General features: G+C 37.5%; 1 protein-coding gene across 6 annotated transcripts in view; it reads left to right on the top strand.

Moving 5' to 3' along the window:
- Window positions 1-20,063, top strand: part of LOC150102306 (uncharacterized) — a 263,333-nt gene that overhangs the window by 147,571 nt on the left and 95,699 nt on the right. For all 6 annotated transcript variants that reach the window (XM_090399073.1, XM_090399072.1, XM_090399068.1 and 3 more), the window contains one exon: window positions 5,939-6,017. In XM_090399073.1, coding sequence (XP_090255199.1) covers window positions 5,939-6,017 — 79 coding nt within the window. The remainder of the gene's footprint in view (window positions 1-5,938; window positions 6,018-20,063) is intronic.

The following is a 20,063-nucleotide window of genomic DNA, read 5'->3' as shown; positions in this document are numbered from 1 at the left end:
ATTTAAAAAAAAAAGAAAACTTTCTAATACTAATCTTTAGTTTACCCATGGTTCTAGGTGCTGTAAGTTTACAACTTTTTGTAGGCAGACTGACTCACTCACTTCTTATTCTCCCTAAGGACCACCACATCATGGACATTTCTAGTAACTGTTGCTAAAGCTTTGCATCCTTAGCAAACAGCTGAATACCTCTCTCAAACCATTACCAAAGCAGGCTAAGTTCTGCTGATATCTCACTTATTGTCTTTCAGAACTCCATGCCCTATTCTTTTAATATCTTTCTCTCAGCCAATGTTTTATTCAGTCCATTAATATTACTACTATGTCACTCCACTTGTAACATTCCCAAGGATGCATCGCATGAGGGCACACAACCTACTATTTAATCTTCCATATACACACAATATCACTATCCATCATCTGCACATTATGACAGCAGTTTGTCTGATGGCTAATGCAGTAATAATACATTATAAGAAATACAATAAATAAAATTATTAAAAAATAATTTATTTCTTTACTCATCCATGGATGTATGATGCTAAACATTAAAGTCAATTTTAATGTTTAGCATCATACATCTCCGCAAGGGGATGTGCTTTACATTAAGGGAAAAACACTAAGGAAAGGGATCAGATCTTTATCCACCTTTACTACGAGTTGCCTTGGACTTGGAGGCGCAAACTTCACTTTCTTGTCTATTTGCTTACTTGGGAAATAGGATTAAAAACCAAGTTTATATAAAATTACTTGGTATCTTGAATACATAATATACCCAAGTTAAAAAAACTTTCTACGTAGGTCTATAACCTTTCATGGATTTGGAGGTGCATAAAAAATATGTTTCCCTTATCAATGTCATCTCTTTTGTTATTAAAAAAATGTAACCAGATTGCATGATCATTCCTCAACAAGTCCGTATTTTCCTTCATAATGAAGTATGTTTTCATCTGGTACAATTTGGCACAATTCTGTTGCCAAACTAATTTTTAAAAAAACCTTAATTATCACATATTATGATTACAGCTATTTTGCCTGCTTCAGTTTAGGAGTACCCCTGTTTAGATGTCATTGGCTATTTACTCATGGATTCTTAGGGCATTATGAGTGTAGATGTACTAAAAAGTATATGTAGCCTAAGGAATAGAAAATTGCACATACCTTTTTCTGGGTGTTGTGGCTTTTCCTCAGTCTGCGATGTCGAAAACTGCAGAGTGTGTGTGTGGGGGGGGGATAGGCAGTATGGTAGAATAAGTTAGAAAAACCCGGGTTTTTTTCGTAACATATAGAAACATATACTTTTATATAGGGTGGGGAAAAAATGAAAGGGTTAATTTTTTTAAAATAGGGAGGGGGAAGGGGAAAGGTGGTTGACGGGGTGTGGACCGTTTCGACTATTCGTGGTCGTCATCTGAACACATTGGGAATTTTCCCAGAAATAATATACTTAATTATCACTCCAAAAATGCAAACCAGTCTGTAATTCAGTGAATCTTAAGCAATTGCACTGTTTTACTATCTTTCTGGTACAGTGTATCTCATCCAGTAGCAAGCTGTTATTAGTGAACCACAATTTCCTGCTATTCCCTTAAAATACATTGTAAAATTTCATTCATTGCCAGCCTGGTTTGCTGGTTAAGTGGATAGGGCACTTGCTCTCCAGTGAACAGACTTGGAGTTCAGATTCCACAGTGGTATGGATCTTTGTTAAGTCTTTAGGTTGTAGACAGTTTTCATTGCCTGGTATGAGACTACCCCCCCCCCCCCCTGCTTATTGGAAGCCAGTGGCTTGTAAAAATTCCATGTTTGGTCTCTAGAGCCAGTTTCCTGGATTATCTAGCCTTTCAACCACTCATAATGCAAGTGTATTTTAGGTCCACAAACCCTTCATTGGTGAAACTCACGTATATATAAAAAAAAAAAAAAAAACTCTCACACCTTGTTGACATCCAGATTACTGTATTTTTACCACTTGTGAACACATGTTTAATTATATATATTTAGTCACTAATTTTATGTTGTTTTACAGTTTAAAATACAGTCAAACTACATCAGTGATGAGTTAAATCTATCTTCTGTTTGTTTTTAATTCTCAATAACTCAGTAAAAAATAGATTAAAAATAATCAAAAGAAGTATTAGGAAGAAAAAATATAATTACATACCTAGATATTATTTGTATGAATATGCTTGTATAAAGTACAATGCACTTAATATTAAACACAATTTATTTGTCCATGAGGTTCCTTCAAGGGGTTGTGGGGCTGACAAGACTCAACAGAGTCAGAAGCTCTGCAATTCGGGAAACTCTCAATATTCAACCGCTGCTTCTCCGTGTTGAGAGATCACAGTTACATTGGTACAGGCACCTGGTCAAAATGCCACAAGAGAGGCTCCCTCAGCAGCTCTCTTTGCCAAGCCAAGGTGGAATGCCAAGGACTCGCTGGATAGATTATATCCAAAACCTTGGGTGAACACGTTTGGGAATCCCACCAGAACTTGGTGGTGGAGGATCGTGACCATTGGAAGTTCCTCCAACCCAATTAGGAAAGGTGGGCCTTGAATGTGTGTGTATATGTATGTTATTTGTCCATTATTTTAAAACCATACACTCAATACTAAACACACAGTTTATTGTTCAGTAATTAAATACTAATGAATAATAAACATGATTTCAATTAGTCTTTTTAAAAACCAACATAATGATGTTATGTCAATTTTTAAATCAATCCAACCAACCATTGTTACATACAAAATCATTGCATCCAAATGGTTTAACAAATTTTTCCTCTTGAGCCTTCAAGATCAGACCATATATTGAGAATCCAGCACTTCTTTGTGTAGTGAACCATTGAAACAGTTCTTCATCAACATTTGTAAGCTTGCACTTTCTAATTTTTTTTTTGTTTTAGTTATATTATTTTCCAATGCCAAGATGTAAACATCTTTCTTCTTCCACAATGTTGATACTGTTGAAGAGGACAAAGGAAACTTTTTACACACTTCAATATTTTTTTACAACATTATAACCCATGAATAATTTCAGCTTTTTTGCATACTGAGAGACACAATTTCCAACAGAAGGGTTCATTTCAGTGTAATCAGTGTTTGGATAAAGTGAGGAAGGAAGGCTTTAGTCTAGACAGAGAGGTAGGTAGTTAAGAGATGGTCCCCAAGGACAAGATTAGATTATTATAAACGGTCCATAATTTGATATAAATGGCCATAAAGCCAAGTCACTCCTTTCATTTTTATCTTGGATATACCACAACATTTTTATGGTATATCCATGTAATATGCTTATTATTTACATAACCAGTTGTATTCACGCAGTTGCGAGAATTAAAATTATTATTATTATTACATGACACCTCTATGGAGGGCACCTACTCCACAACTCTCCATCTCCACCACTCAGTCCACCAACTACAATGAACTGCAACCACTTTCATCATCTACACCAACACCACTACTGACGACCACCACCACTAGTATTTTCACAGACAATCACAAACGTCTATGCCCACAGCTGGATTCAAACCTGCAGCCTTTTAGCTGGAGAGCAGATACACTAACTACTTGGCCAAACAGGCTGGCATTATTCAAAATCATTGACTTTTTTTGCTCAGTATGGCCATAATCTTGTTATTTCCATGCTAGTTAACAAAGTTAAACTGTACTTTAAAAGGGCGATTATCTCAATACAAAACTTTTCATTATCATATTTAGTTAATCAGTTCAGAGTATATTTATCAATTGATCAAATCAAATTAAATGTTAAATATTGTAATGTGTAAAAAATGCATTATGCATATTTTAGCTAATGAAAAGTACAAGTGTAACAGGTGGCATTTAAGTGGGCATTGTGACTGGTGTCATACCAGAACTCAAGTGTTGGAGAATGATTATAGTTGTGTGGAATTAATAGATAAGCACTTGAGTTCATGAGATCAGTTATTGTGCTTTTTAGCCAGTTTGTATGTTTTTTGCAGAGAGAGATGAAGTTTGTTGGTCTCATACCCACACAAGTCAAATATGTGGTATTTGACTTATGTGGGTAAGTCAAATCACTATCACCTCCTTTTCACAAAGGAGATGAGAGTGGATGAAATTTAGGGGGGACACAGTCCTTAAGTGTTGTTTACAGTGCACTGTGCATAAATAATATTTCAATGAAATAAATATTTGCAGATATTTTATTTACTGTATGCTTATGTATATATCGGAAATAATAAATTGCATATTAGCTAATGAAGCTAAAAAGAATTCTAAGGAGTTCTTTCGATATGTAGCCAGCAAAAGAAGGAATGATTATGGAAGAATGACACTGATTGGAGAAAATGGTATAAAGACAGCTGTTGTGGAAGGTGTGGTGGAGATACCTAATGAGCAGTTTATAGACATCTTTCAATCTTGTCAATGTAACTTCGTGGAGAGATTGAGAGCAGTCGATGATGGGGGAGAGACTGACTGTAAGTGAACCAGAGGTGTATGGGAAGTTGAGCAAACTAGATGTTAATAAGGTTGTGGGACTTGATAATATATCACCATGTATTCTGAAAGAATGTGCCAGGGAGTTGACACCGACCTTGTCATATTTTTTTAATATGAGTCTTGCACTAGATCAAGTTCCTAAGGAGTGGAAGGAGGGCAAGATTGTGCCACTTCATAAAGGAGGTGATAGAACTCAAGCATCAAACTATAGGCCTATCTGTATGTCAGGAGTTGTGGTTAAGTTGTTGGAGAAGCTTGTGAGAACTAGGATCCAGAATTGGGTTGACAACAATGGTATTTTCGCAAAGGCTTTTTGATATAGAGTACCGCATGATAAGTTGATAGTCAAACTAGAGCAGATGGGGTTGGATATTAGATTGATGCATTGGATTGGAGACTGGCTATATGATAGGTATCAACAAGTTGTGTATGAGAGGAGTGTTATCCAGGAAAAGGAACGTCACTAGTGGTGTGCCTCAGGGGTCTGTTTTAAGGCCATTACTGTTTAACTTGTATATTAATAATATTGGTGAAGATTTGGATGGAGATATTCAGTTGTTTGTGGATGATGAAAAGTTGGGACGAACCATGAAGAGTAGAGAAGATGTTGTGGCATTACAAGAAGACTTAAATAAATTGAGTGATTGGGCACGGGAATGGGGATGTGAGTTCAGTGTTGCAAAATGTAAGGTTTTAAAATTCGGAAAACAACGATGGAATGCAGAATTTATACTTGGTGAGGATATACTGTCAGAAGTGGAGGAAATAAGAGATCTGGGGGTGATAGTGGATAAGGATCTGAAATTTAGGCGACACGTTGCCAAAAATTGTGAAGACAACACAAAGGCTTCTGGGAATGATGTGGAGGACACTGATTTGTAGAAGTAGGGAGATTCTTGTTCCATCATATGTATAAGGCTTTGATTAGGCCACACATGAACTATTATGCCCACATTTGATCACCTGGTTTTCAGAAGGATGAAGAGATGTTGGAAAGGGTCCAGAGGCGACTGACTAAGATAGTTTCTAACCTCTGGAATGTCAAGTAGGAGGAAAGATTGAGAACATGCAATTTGCTGAGTCTGGTGGACAGGAGGAAGAGGGGGAGATATGATAGAGACCTAACAAGTTAGTAAGGGATTGTTATAGGATCAGTGCTGGTGAGGTTCTATAGAAAATAGTGGGAGATCAGGGGAGAACCAGAGGTCATTCCTTTAAACTGTGTAAAGAGGGTGTGAGCAGGGGAGGAAGAAGGTTTTTTTTGTGAATTGTGAATGATTGGTATGCCTTGCCTGAGAGTGTGGTGTCTGCAGAGAATTTGAGTGTGTTTAAAGCCCAGTATGATGAGCTGTGTGTGTATGATAAAAGCACCTCCCAGATGAGTCTTTGACTCCCTGGGGGTCTTGGGTAATAATAATAATAATTATTATTATTTTACTTTTCAGAATCACTGTGCATTGAAGAGCTGAAACCATCAGTCATAGTCAAACAAAATGTCAAACAATGTACTTCAGGATTAAAATGGTAAATCCTTAGTAAATTTTAAATTAGATGATTAGCCTGCACATGTATTATTTCTGTAGGCCTTTGTAGTGTCCCATATGTGAGAGTGATATAAAAAAAATGAATTTGTATCAATAGTATACAAATTTCTGCAGTGTGCTTGTAACTCAAATTGTTAATTTATAAAGAGATAGTAAACATATGATGTAAGAGCACTCTTGTTATTTAAGGCTCGTAACCATCACTATTCTCTTGTTAAGAACAAAGGATTGGCTTACCAAGTAGAGAACTGGGTAAGTTAACTTAGACTAAGCAGTAGATTTCCCAAGTAGGAACTAGGTGATCAGTAGTGATTTCCTGGATGATTTCCAAATGCTACTAGTGCTTTCTCTTGGACTTGTGATTTCCAGCTCTTTCAGAGATACGGATTGTTTTTTACACTGACCACTTCTCTACACATAGCTCTCTTGTATTATCTAAAAAAAAATGAAGGCTATTAAAGAAATGTTGATATAGATAAACCATAAGATATTAGTATAATAAGTAGGTACTGATGAGAAAATTTTGATGACAAAGATACTAAAATGAAAATTCCGATGACAGACAGAGAGATCAAGTAATTGACTAGATTAAAAATGAAAAGCAAGACAATATTTACATTAATGATAAGCAAACAATAAAACAAATGAAAACTAATAAAAAAATATTTACTAAATTTCCAAGAGCATCAATAAAAGGTTAAAATGATTTCATTTTTTATGTAGTCTTAAATGAAGACCATAGAAGAATAAATGCTTACACTCATACACACATTCAGCAGTCATTATAGTCTTAGAGAAGACCACCTTCATTTTAAATCAGATTTAAATTTAATGGCCTCTTTAGCACCTTGCATTACAACGATTTGTAGATGACTAGCAGAGCCATGTGAGGAGAAAGAAGTGTACAATTTGATGTGTGCAATGCATTAAAAACGTAAATGGAATTCTATAAAAGAGTTGGATTGCACTTAAATGAATTTGACGAAAATCATCTGGAGAGACTGTTGCTAGAAGAATGTAATGAGTAATGTGAATAAGGAATCTGAGGAAGGTAATGTGAAATATGAGTCTTGCAACAAAATCCAGAGGTGAAAGAGGATAAAAATTGTTCATAGAGGGGGAGATAGAATGTGGCTAAAGATTATAAGCTGGTCTTTGTGTCTTGGATTGTGTTTAAGCTGTTGGAGAGGGCTAAGATTCAGAATTGGATTGATCATAGTAGTAGTATTCTATATGATAGTTATCATGATTTTGTTAAGAGACAGTCATGTTTTAGCAATCTGCTTATGTGCTACAACAAGGTGACAAATTTGCTGGATAAGGAAGATGCTATGCTTGGATTCTTCAAAGGCTTTTTAAATATTTTCCACATGACAAGCTGTTAACTGAATCGGAATGGATTTAATTGGATGAGAGAGTAGTAAGTTCAATAGGTGATTGGCTATCAGATAGTATCAGAAGATTGTGTGTGTTGGGAGTGAAATCCTAAAAGAGAGGAAAATCATTAACAGTGTGTATGTGTGACAGGAGTCTGTTTTGGAACCATTATTGTTTAACTTGGATGTTAATGATATTGAGACAGTTTGTAACTATTGCATTAATGAGGAGGTTAGCGAATTTGAAAGCTAAGCTTTGCAACTTTTTGGAATTAGAGATTGGAATAGGTCTACGTTTGATTCTCGTTGTGACGGGAGGAATCTTTGTGGACTTTTTCAATGGAAGGTGAGTTAGCCGATCTCATACGGAGGTAGCAGGTTTTTCCCCTCTTGGAAACTCTGGTTTTTCATCCTGCATACAGACAAATTGGCCCTTCAGAACACACACAATTTACATACAAAAAATACTAGTTGTGGTGGATGGCGTTGATGGAGAAGATTGGTAGTAGAGGTTCGGTGAAGTGGTGGAGACAGTTGTATAGTGGGTATCCTTCCCTGATGAGTCTTCGGACTCCTTGGAGGTGTCACTAATAATAATAATAATAATAATAATAACTTGGAATGAGGAGTTTAGTGAGTAGGAGGTAAATTCTGCTTAGCCACTCACTGATGAAGAGCTGTTCAACAGCAACAGTTGTATAATTGTATTCTAAAGGCCAAAAGACTGAATACGGTAGGTTTTAAGTAGATGGATGGAAGAATGAATGAAGAGATTAAGCATACAATCTGGAAGAAAAAGAAGACACTCTGTGGAGACAACACAAGTTGTTTATAGCATGAAGCACTAGTATTCATATTAGTTCTTCATGCTATAAACAACACCAAGAGATGAAAAAATAAATCAATTTATTAAACTTACTAATATTTCACTGTTTTTCTATCCAACATCCTCAAAATACAAATTATAATTGTGACAACCAGTACACTAAAACATAAGGAACAATTCAGGAACAGTTCTGTGTTAATTTGAAACTGACAGAGAATTAGCTTATTTGCATTTTATGATAAGGTGACAAGTGCATTTGATAAAGGAGAATCATATACAGTGATATTCTTAGACTTTTCAAAAGCGTTTGATGGATTACTACATGATGAGTTGGTGTACAAGCTGCAGAGGATGGAAATAGATAATATATTCGTTACATAGATCAGAGATTGGCTCTCTGAACCGATACCAGCAGGTTGTGTATGATGGAGCAGTGTCTCAAAAAAGGAGGATAACCAGTGACATGCCCCAGGGTTCTGTTCTTGGGCCCCTGGTGTTTAATTTGTTTGTAAACAATATATCATGTGGACTGACTGGGGATCTTCAGTTATTTGCTGATAATGCAAAGTTGGGAAGAATTATAAGTAGCACTGCTGATGCTGAATCCCTTCAAGAAGATTTGAATAGACTTTTTACTTGGTTGTGTATATACCAGCAGGTTGTGTATGATGGAGCAGTGTCTCAAAAAAGGAGGATAACCAGTGACATGCCCCAGGGTTCTGTTCTTGGGCCCCTGGTGTTTAATTTGTTTGTAAACAATATATCATGTGGACTTACTGGGGATCTTCAGTTATTTGCTGATGATGCAAAGTTGGGAAGAACTGTAAGTAGCACTGCTGATGCTGAATCCTTTCAGGAAGATTTGAATAGACTTTTTACTTGGACAAAGGAGTGTGGATTGTAGTTTTAATATAATAAGTGCAAGGTATTGTGTTTTGGAGTGCAGAAATATAAGGCTGTGTACTATATCGATGGTGCCGTACTGCAGGAAGTGGATGAGATTAGAGATTTGGGAGTGATGATTGACAGTAGACTGAAGTTTAGAGGGCATGTTGCTAGTGTTGCAAAGGCTGCGCATCGTAGTGCTGCAGTGATAAGAAGTACTCTAACATGTAAGGATAAGGAAGTGATTGTGCCGTGTATAAAGCATGGGTCAGACCACACTTGGATTATTGTGCTGAGATCTGGTCACCTGGTTTTTCAATGTGATGTGGAGACATTTGAAAAGGTCCAGATGCAAGTGACTGAGTCAATGTCAGGACTTTGGAATGCTGACTATGAAGAGAGGTTGAAGAGGTGTGGATTGCAGAGTTTGGTGGATAGGAGAGAAAGAGGTGATATGATAGAGACATTTAAGTTAGTGAGAGAATTTTATCAGATTAATCCAGAAGGGATTATTAAAAGAGTATAAGATGAGAGGGGAAGAACCAGAGGTCATCCCTGGAAATTATGTAAGAGCGTGGTTAAGAGGGGGGTGTGAGGCCTAGATTTTTTACATGGAGAATTGTCAGTGAATGAAATGCATTACCAGAATGTGTTGTTAATAATAATAATGTAATAATATTATTATTACATTATTACATAAAAAAGACCCAGAGGAAGACCAAGTTATAGGTGGATTGATACATTACAAATGCCTTAGACCAGGGGCTCCCAACCTTTTTGTTTCCTAGAGCACATTCTAAAATACTGGTAGGGCGACAGGCACCATCTATTTTTTCAAGCAAATTTTTTGAATTCGTTTGTTAAATGAATACATACAAAGTTTACATTATAATCAAATGTTTTATTACTTAAAAGTTTACATTATATAAAAATTTAAATTAAAAAAAAAAAAATGTGTGTGTGTGTGTGTGTGAACTTTGGCATTACATTTCATTGGCCAGTGCTTCATAATTAAGAGAATATGATGATATTCCAGTTCTTAAACTGGAATGAACAACTTCAAATGCACGTCTACTTTACATTGTATGCGTTTAATACTCGTCATGTTTCATTAACACATGCATCATATAGCATGCCATGAATTGTTGCGTGATTATTTCAAACTATACGACACACGGTTGAACAGCGGCAGCGCACACAAATTTTTCGACGGGCGCCATGGTGCCTGCGGGCATAGGGTTGGGAACCCCTGCCTTAGATGATAGAAATATAAGATCTGATAATGTTGGAGTGGTGACAAGTAACAGACTGATTTGGAGGAAAATTGTAGATAGGAAGTTAGTAATAATGTAAATTTTTCATGTAGTACTATTATAATATCCTGTACATCCCTTGAGGGTACATGTTAGGAATTCGATGATGCTCTTCATACATCAGAAAGCCTGGTCAGAAGGTCAAATTCTAGATAATTGAATTAGAGTTCTCCTAGTACCTATCTATAAAATGGGAAATAAAACAAAGTGAGAATTACAGTGGTATTTTCCTATGTATTGCTCGATATAATGTCGCATTTACATCATAAAAACTGGAACTTTTTGAAGAGATTTCCTCTTGGCAACTTGTTATATACCTTTTCCAGATCTATGAAACTTAAAAACAGATACTTGTTATATTTCCAATATTTTTACTTTAAAACAAATAGTTGAAAAATCTTGGAAATATAACAAGTATCTGTTTTTAAGTTTCATAGATCAAAAAGGTATATAACAAGTTGCCAAGAGGAAAGCTCTTCAAAAACGTTACAGTTTTTATGTTGTAAATGTGACATTATTATTATTATTCAGGCCTCCATGAAGTCAAAAGACTCATCGTGGGAGGTCCTTCCTAAGAAACGCAAAGTCTATCATACCACTCCTTAAACTCATTGACTGTTCTCGCTCTCACCACTCCATTAGGCAATGCATTCCATGGTTCAACCATCCTCCATGCAAAGAAACCACTCCTCACCTGCTTGCAAACAGTTTCCTTTCGTAACTTTCAGTGATGGCCTCTTGTCATCATTCCTTTCCGCTGTTCAACCAAGCAAAAGAACTCGCCAGTGTCAACCCTGTAACCACCTCTCAACAGTTTAAAAGTCTCAATGATATCACCTCTCCTTCTATCCACCAAACTCTGCAGTCCACATTCCATCAGCTGATCCTCATAACTAACATGGTACAGTCCTGAAACCGTCTTTGTTATCTGCCTTTGTACCCTTTCCACAGTTAATTTATCCCTTTCAAATCCTTGGGACCAAATCTGAGAACAATAGTCTAAGTGTGGTCTGATCAGAGACTTATACAACGGAATGATGACCATTTTATCTCTGCAGTCAGTGTCCTTCTCATTATTGCAGCAATCCTCTGTGTTACCTTCACCACCTTTGCAATATGTCCCCTAAATTTCAGTTCTCTATCAATCATCAACCCCAGATCTCTTGTCTCCCCTACTTCCTCCAGTTTAACTCCTCCCATAGAGTATGCAGTGTCCCATCGATGTGTCCCAAACCTCAAGACCTTACATTTTGCTGCATTAAACTGACACCCTCCTCCTTCCATTCATTTGCCCATCTGTCTAGCTTATTCAAATCTTCTTGCAGGGCTACCACATCTGCATTATTACTAATAATCCTTCCCAGCTTTGCATCATCCACAAACAAATGAATATCCCCTTGCACTTCACTGACAATATCATTGATGTAAAGGTTATATCAAGCAATGCATAGTCTGTATTTGAACTGTAAGTCAGCAGTTAGAATTCAATGAGATACAGGAATATGGTTTGATATTAAATCAGGTGCACATCATCTTCACTGTTATCCATTCATTATCTGTATGTATCACATTATGAAGGAAAGTGGTATTAAACATGATATCAAATTGGAGATGTTAATCTCAGCTCTTTACTTTATGCAATTGGTGTGATACTTATAAATCAAATTAAATTCAGCAAAATTCTGCGAGATTCCTGACTAATTGAAAAACTATTGTAATAAATTTGGAATGAAAATCAGCAATAAAAAGACAAAGACAATGAAAATAGGCAGAAATGTTGAAAATTTCAACTATATCCTGAATGGAGAACCTATAGAACAAGTAAAACATTTCAGCTATTTAGACACAATTTTTAGTGAAGATGGCACATTAAATATGGAGATAGACAACAGAATTAATCAAGTGGGTATGATAGGAAGTCAGCTGAATAAATTTATATGGAATAAGAGAGAATTTAGTAGTCAAAACACTAAATTAGCTGTATACAAGTCAGTGTTCAACCCATTTTAAATTATGGATCTGAGATCTGGGTTAGAAATAAAACATTTGATCAAAGACTAGAGACCACAGATATGAGAGTTCTGAGAACGATTAGGGGAGTGAATAGATAGCATTAATGGCAATATCATATTAAAAATGAGGATATTAAGAAAGAACTCGCCATTGTTAGCATTCAGAAGTGTGTTAGCAGAGCTAATCTCAATTGATATGGTCACTTAAGCAGAATGGGGGAGGAAATGTTAGTAAAACAAATGTTCTTTGATGGGTTAACAGGGTAAAGACCTAGAGGAAGAACAAATTTAGGTGGATGGATGCAGTAAAAGATGCCTTAGAAGACAAAAATATAAGATCTGATTACGTCGGATTAATTAGAAATTAATTTGAGGTAAAATTGCTCAACAGAAGTTGGAAATAATGTAACTTTTTCATGTAGTTCTATCATTATATCCTGTACACCTCCTGTGGATATATATATATATATCAGGAGTTTGATGATGATGATACTGGTTGAGGTTAAGGAAGTGTTTCATAACAGATTCTAAAAATAGCCTTTCAGACCTATTGCATCTTCTGTGTAAAACCAATGTCTTCTTTCATTTAATCCTATGTGAAGGAGTATCCAGAGCATGGTATGCTAGTCCCAACTTGTCATAAAGATGATCGTGGATATAATTTTTTGTTGTTAAATACCAATGTTAACTGTTCTACCAGTCTGTCCACAATGTAGGCCAAATTGAAGGCACAAGAAACTATTCACTCCAAGATATCCAAACGGATGAAGTTGATCTTTAGGAGAGCAGATGAAGGTAGCTAGCTGCATGAGTTGTTTAAAAGTGGCATGGAGATTATATTTGGCAGGAACATTTGCTATCTTTTCTGATGTGGACATTAGATTAGTCGACATCTGCCTTGAAGAACACAAAAATTACATTTGAGATCATCTTTATGGTAGGTTGAAACTAGCAGTTCCGACTGGATACTCCCTCAGGTATGAATAAATGGAAGAAGACATCGGTTTAACACAGAGGTTGCTATAGGTCCAAAAGAATGATTTTAGAATAAACATTTGCTATGAAACATTTCCCTAACCCCAATAAGCATGGTTGCATTAATTTGCCAGAGATTTGGGGGGACACTCATTATGAGACCAGACAGCCTGACTTTTCCAAATTAACTTTATGCTTAACCAGCCAGTTGAGAGTGCCTTGTTAGGACATTAGCTCTGTGTCAGCTACAAATTAAATTGCTTATAATGTTTATATGGAATATAAACATTATAAGCAATTTAATTTTTTTCAATTTATTTTTTCATTTGTTGGTGTTTATACCATGAAGCACTAATATGAATAAGCAGTTGTTCCTCCATTGCTAGTCAAATATAGTAGTATCCCAAAGCTAAAAATGAACTACATTTTGACCTGTATATGAAAACATTTTCATGACTACAGACAAATGTGGAGATAAATTTTTTGCTGGCATACTAATAAATTATATTACACAAAAAATGTGTTATAAATTTCATACAAATTAAATTGCAATACATTTTTGGCAAAAGTTACAAATTTCCTAAGAATGTAGTTAATGAATTAATGTACAGTGATTACAGAAAACTATGCGGAGAGACATTTCAGTATGAATATGACCACTCCAAACTGTGATGCATCTCTCACAACATCATACCATCTTTAGCTATAAAAAAGTTTGCGCCTGAAGTATCTTCAGGACTAGGGTAAAGTGATACAACACCAGGGCAACTCGTTGCAAAGGTGGAGAAAGCTACCAACACTCCTAACTCAGTATCTCCTATAATGCAAAACACATCTCCTTGCGGATATGTCTAATGTTATGCATTAAAGGAAGGGCCACTACCCAGACTAGTTTCGACCTTTATTGAGGTCTCTTCAGTGGGAGCCAGGCCCTAGTGGAAATACCAGGCAGAAGCATTAGCAGGTCATCTCTACCTATAGGAGTTGCCAAATGGTGTGCCACCCTTTTTTAATAAATTACTCTGGATTTAGAGAAAGATGTTGAAAGTTTATTTTTTCACTTGGTTAGAGTATAATAAAATTAGTTTAATCCTTTATCCAAGTGTGAGCAAACAAAGTTTGCGCCTGAAGTATCTTCAGGACTAGGGTAAAGTGATACAACACCAGGGCAACTCGTTGCAAAGGTGGAGAAAGCTACCAACACTCCTAACTCAGTATCTCCTATAATGCAAAACACATCTCCTTGCGGATATGTCTAATGTTATGCATTAAAGGAAGGGCCACTACCCAGACTAGTTTCGACCTTTATTGAGGTCTCTTCAGTGGGAGCCAGGCCCTAGTGGAAATACCAGGCAGAAGCATTAGCAGGTCATCTCTACCTATAGGAGTTGCCAAATGGTGTGCCACCCTTTTTAATAAATTACTCTGGATTTAGAGAAAGATGTTGAAAGTTTATTTTTTCACTTGGTTAGAGTATAATAAAATTAGTTTAATCCTTTATCCAAGTGTGAGCAAACAAAGTTTGCGCCTGAAGTATCTTCAGGACTAGGGTAAAGTGATACAACACCAGGGCAACTCGTTGCAAAGGTGGAGAAAGCTACCAACACTCCTAACTCAGTATCTCCTATAATGCAAAACACATCTCCTTGCAGATATGTCTAATGTTATGCATTAAAGGAAGGGCCACTACCCAGACTAGTTTCGACCTTTATTGAGGTCTCTTCAGTGGGAGCCAGGCCCTAGTGGAAATACCAGGCAGAAGCATTAGCAGGTCATCTCTACCTATAGGAGTTGCCAAATGGTGTGCCACCCTTTTTAATAAATTACTCTGGATTTAGAGAAAGATGTTGAAAGTTTATTTTTTCACTTGGTTAGAGTATAATAAAATTAGTTTAATCCTTTATCCAAGTGTGAGCAAACAAAGTTTGCACCTGAAGTATCTTCAGGACTAGGGTAAAGTGATACAACACCAGGGCAACTCGTTGCAAAGGCGGAGAAAGTTACCAACACTCCTAACTCAGTATCTCCTATAATGCAAAACACATCTCCTTGCGGATATGTCTAATGTTATGCATTAAAGGAAGGGCCACTACCCAGACTAGTTTCGACCTTTATTGAGGTAGAATGGGAGTTCATGCCTTTCATCACTGGCCTCTTTAGATTTAAAAAAAAAAAGTTGTGCTGAGAGTCAGCTTGATAGAGAGAGAGGAGAAGAAAGATAGAGTGGATAGTAGTAGGTAGTTAAAAGAGGCCTCAGTCGATCCACCTGGCCTGACTTAAATGCCAGCACCAAGCAGATCTCCGACATTATCTCCCTCCATCCGTTCTCCTCCGCGTTCTCCGGCCAGCCACCTCTTCAGATGTCTGGCCGATGAAAGAAGTGAAAAAACAAATGCAGGAAGACACACATAAATTGAAAATCAAAAGAACTAGGACACACATAAACAGAAACAACAAAGGAGCTAGAACACGCATAAAGAGGACAACAAAAACAGAAACAACAAAGGAGCTAGAACAAGCATAAAGAGAACAATAAAAGTCGGTGAATTAACAGAAAAGTACTGCAAGAACGGGGGAAGAGCCTGGCCCGAGTGATGCAGCCCGCAAGGAGCTGCACCGCCTCGCTGTAAGCCTTCGCCGCTCGGGTTCTCAGGTCTGCCCCCTCCTATGTGGATTAAGCGTGAACATACAAAAACAGAACCAAGAAACTTAGAAGGGGCTTTTTTTTTTTTTTTTTTATGTCATATTTGCCCTGCTATCTCTTACCGCTTCCTCATAGTCTTTTACCACGTTTTCCATCACTGTGAGTACGTGTACTGACTCTTCATCATTAAGTTGCCATATTCTCTTCAAGCATTCATTCCATTCCGCTCGGTCGTAAGTGACTTTCCCAAACTTGAGCCATATTCTAAGACTCTCTAGCTCACCTTCACATTGCAAAGCCACGTCTCCCTTTTCCTGTACAGCTGTGTGGACTTTGTTTTTTATCTCGGGTTTATTCCTAAGATAGAATAGGATTCGTTCTGTTACATTCGAATATTCATATCGGGGTTCTTTTCTTTTTACCGATTTTGTAATGGCGTGAGAAGAACCGGTGTTTGTATCCTGTTTATTTCGTTTCATTTCTCCTTCTTCTTCTGGTGTGATGGGTCGTTTTGTTGTACTGGTGTTGATTTCCATTTCCTCTGTTTCTGTACTGTTATTGTTGCCTTCCGATTCATTGGTGTAAGATTTCATAGTGTTCTGTTTCTTTTTCATCCTAATTCTCCCTTCTGCGTTCCTCCCAGTAGTCGTTGCGGTAACTGGCGGTTGGAGGGCTGGAAACTCTTCTGGTTCAGTTGTTTGTGGTTCGTTTACTGTTTGGCCGGTAGCTCGAGAGTCCTGTGTTGTGAGCTTAGGAATGGCTACTGTCACAGGTGTTATGGAGCCTCCTACTCTTTCTGCAAGGGTCCTATTAGGACAAATATCTATTTTATGGGATGTGTTCCCACATTTACGGCACGGTGACTCACATTGATTCAATGTGTGTTCTGTCGATAAGCAGTTGCGGCATGTGTTGTTTTTCGGGCAGTGAGCGCTAAGGTGACCCAAAGCGGTGCACCGAAAACATTGTTTTCTTACGCCTGGATAATTGACTATTACTCTTGCTGAGCCTAAAAAAATCAAGTTGGGGACCTCGGTTTTCATCTTGATTGAAATGCTCACTTCCCCTGATTTCCACTCTGGGATATCCGCGTCTTGTCCGAATGTTACGTTTCGGACAGTCCCCCACTTGGAGAAAATGGTTTTAATGATTTCCTCCCCTTTCTCTAGATATTCGAGTGGAAACCTGTCAATTTTTATGGATTTTAAAATACTTCCGACTAGGAAGGGTAGGTATTTTTTCCCTTCACATTCTACGCCCTTAAGGAGCGTTTCTCTTGTTTCTATGTTGTTTGTTACTACTTGGAATCTACCCCGCCTGTAAGGGGTAAGCCCATAAATACTTTCTGCTTTGACGACTTTGAGAAGAGCTCTCACAAACGTCGCTTTGTCGATGTTTGGGTCAATTTCGATCCCGAGAGTACGAACTCTTGGCAAGAATTTCGACATTGTTTAAAAGCAAATACCTTATACCTTACCAACGGAATAGCAAATTTCAGTCCCCAAAAGGAAATACCCTAAAACGGACCTGCACCGATTGGAACGAGGCCGCAAAAAATAAAAACCAACAAAAGAAAAACTAGAAGGGTTCTTACCAAACAATACTGTAATAGGAGCTCTCTCTCGGGATCTGGTAACTGGCAACTGGAATCCAAAAGAAGACTGGAACATGGAGCTTTCTCTCGGGGCCGCTAAATCTGGAACTTGAGGTCTCTTCAGTGGGAGCCAGGCTCTAGTGGAAATACCAGGCAGAAGCATTAGCAGGTCATCTCTACCTATAGGAGTTGCCAAATGGTGTGCCACCCTTTTTTAATAAATTACTCTGGATTTAGAGAAAGATGTTGAAAGTTTATTTTTTCACTTGGTTAGAGTATAATAAAATTAGTTTAATCCTTTATCCAAGTGTGAGCAAACAAAGTTTGCGCCTGAAGTATCTTCAGGACTAGGGTAAAGTGATACAACACCAGGGCAACTCGTTGCAAAGGTGGAGAAAGCTACCAACACTCCTAACTCAGTATCTCCTATAATGCAAAACACATCTCCTTGCGGATATGTCTAATGTTATGCATTAAAGGAAGGGCCACTACCCAGACTAGTTTCGACCTTTATTGAGGTCTCTTCAGTGGGAGCCAGGCCCTAGTGGAAATACCAGGCAGAAGCATTAGCAGGTCATCTCTAACTATAGGAGTTGCCAAATGGTGTGCCACCCTTTTTTAATAAATTACTCTGGATTTAGAGAAAGATGTTGAAAGTTGAAAGCTAATGCTTCTGCCTGGTATTTCCACTAGGGCCTGGCTCCCACTGAAGAGACCTCAATAAAGGTCGAAACTAGTCTGGGTAGTGGCCCTTCCTTTAATGCATAACATTAGACATATCCGCAAGGAGATGTGTTTTGCATTATAGGAGATACTGAGTTAGGAGTGTTGGTAGCTTTCTCCACCTTTGCAACGAGTTGCCCTGGTGTTGTATCACTTTACCCTAGTCCTGAAGATACTTCAGGCGCAAACTTTGTTTGCTCACACTTGGATAAAGGATTAAACTAATTTTATTATACTCTAACCAAGTGAAAAAATAAACTTTCAACATCTTTCTCTAAATCCAGAGTAATTTATTAAAAAAAGGGTGGCACACCATTTGGCAACTCCTATAGGTAGAGATGACCTGCTAATGCTTCTGCCTGGTATTTCCACTAGGGCCTGGCTCCCACTGAAGAGACCTCAATAAAGGTCGAAACTAGTCTGGGTAGTGGCCCTTCCTTTAATGCATAACATTAGACATATCCGCAAGGAGATGTGTTTTGCATTATAGGAGATACTGAGTTAGGAGTGTTGGTAGCTTTCTCCACCTTTGCAACGAGTTGCCCTGGTGTTGTATCACTTTACCCTAGTCCTGAAGATACTTCAGGCGCAAACTTTGTTTGCTCACACTTGGATAAAGGATTAAACTAATTTTATTATACTCTAACCAAGTGAAAAAATAAACTTTCAACATCTTTAGCTAGCACCAAGTGATTCAGAAGTTCTTGAGGCAAACTAACCCATTGCTCCTTCATAGGAAGTATACGGCCTTGTTTGTTTTTTGGAGGGGAATTTTGAGCAGCAATATATCTCCCTATTACATCCCAAATGTGTTCTATGGGGTTGAAATCTGGGAAGCGTACTGGCCACTCTGACTCCAGAAGTAACTCCACTGCTCTTGTATGATGTGGTGTGATATGGTCATCCATAAAAATGAAGTCTTTGACTACAGTACCATGGAACAATTGAATATAACATCGAAGAACTTTGTTTCAATATTGTTCACCAGTCATAGTCCCTTTTTTCCAACACTTGTAGCTCAGTGCATCCATTAAGCATGATGCCACCCCACACCATGACCTCAGCGCTACCAAATCTGTCCCTTTCAAGAACATTTTCACAATGGTAATCAGTATCACTAACATTCCAGATCAAGCATCATCTAGATTCAGAGGATAGACTAGAATGACTCTTATCTATAAAGAGAACATTAGCCCATTGGTGTCTTGTCCAATTTTTATGGAAAAAACACCATTGAAAATGTGCTTTACGATGAGCTGTGGATAAAGGGATGCAGACTACAGGCCTTCAGGAATATAGGTCTACTTGTTATAGACATCTTTCCACAGTTTCTTGAGATATCCATGTACCTGTGCTTGAATAGAGCTGACCTGCTCTGGTCGATTATGTTTTGCTGTTAAAACCAAAAATCTGTCTTCATGCTCTGTGGCAGAATGAAGTCTACCTAGCAAACGTCTGGAACACATTCCATTGGTTTGACAAGGATATCAAGGAAAGGTAATTTTTTGTGCTGTTCTAGTTCAAGAGTGAATTTTAGGAGCAATAGCCCAGAGCAGGATACAATGTTATGTGAGATTCCAAACTTTCTGGCAATATCAGTTATTCTGCAGCCTTCTTCAAGCTTTCCAATAATTCTTCTCAGCATGTAGTCATGTAAATGATGTCTTTAAGACTTTAC

This window comes from Typopeltis vanoorti, chromosome 10, assembly GCF_054136105.1.
Source record: "Typopeltis vanoorti isolate ZY-2024b chromosome 10, IOZ_Tvanoo_1.0, whole genome shotgun sequence".
NCBI classification, from domain to species: Eukaryota; Metazoa; Arthropoda; class Arachnida; order Uropygi; family Thelyphonidae; genus Typopeltis; species Typopeltis vanoorti.
Note: the sequence above shows the minus strand (reverse complement) of the source record. Positions and strands in the feature narration are given on the sequence as shown.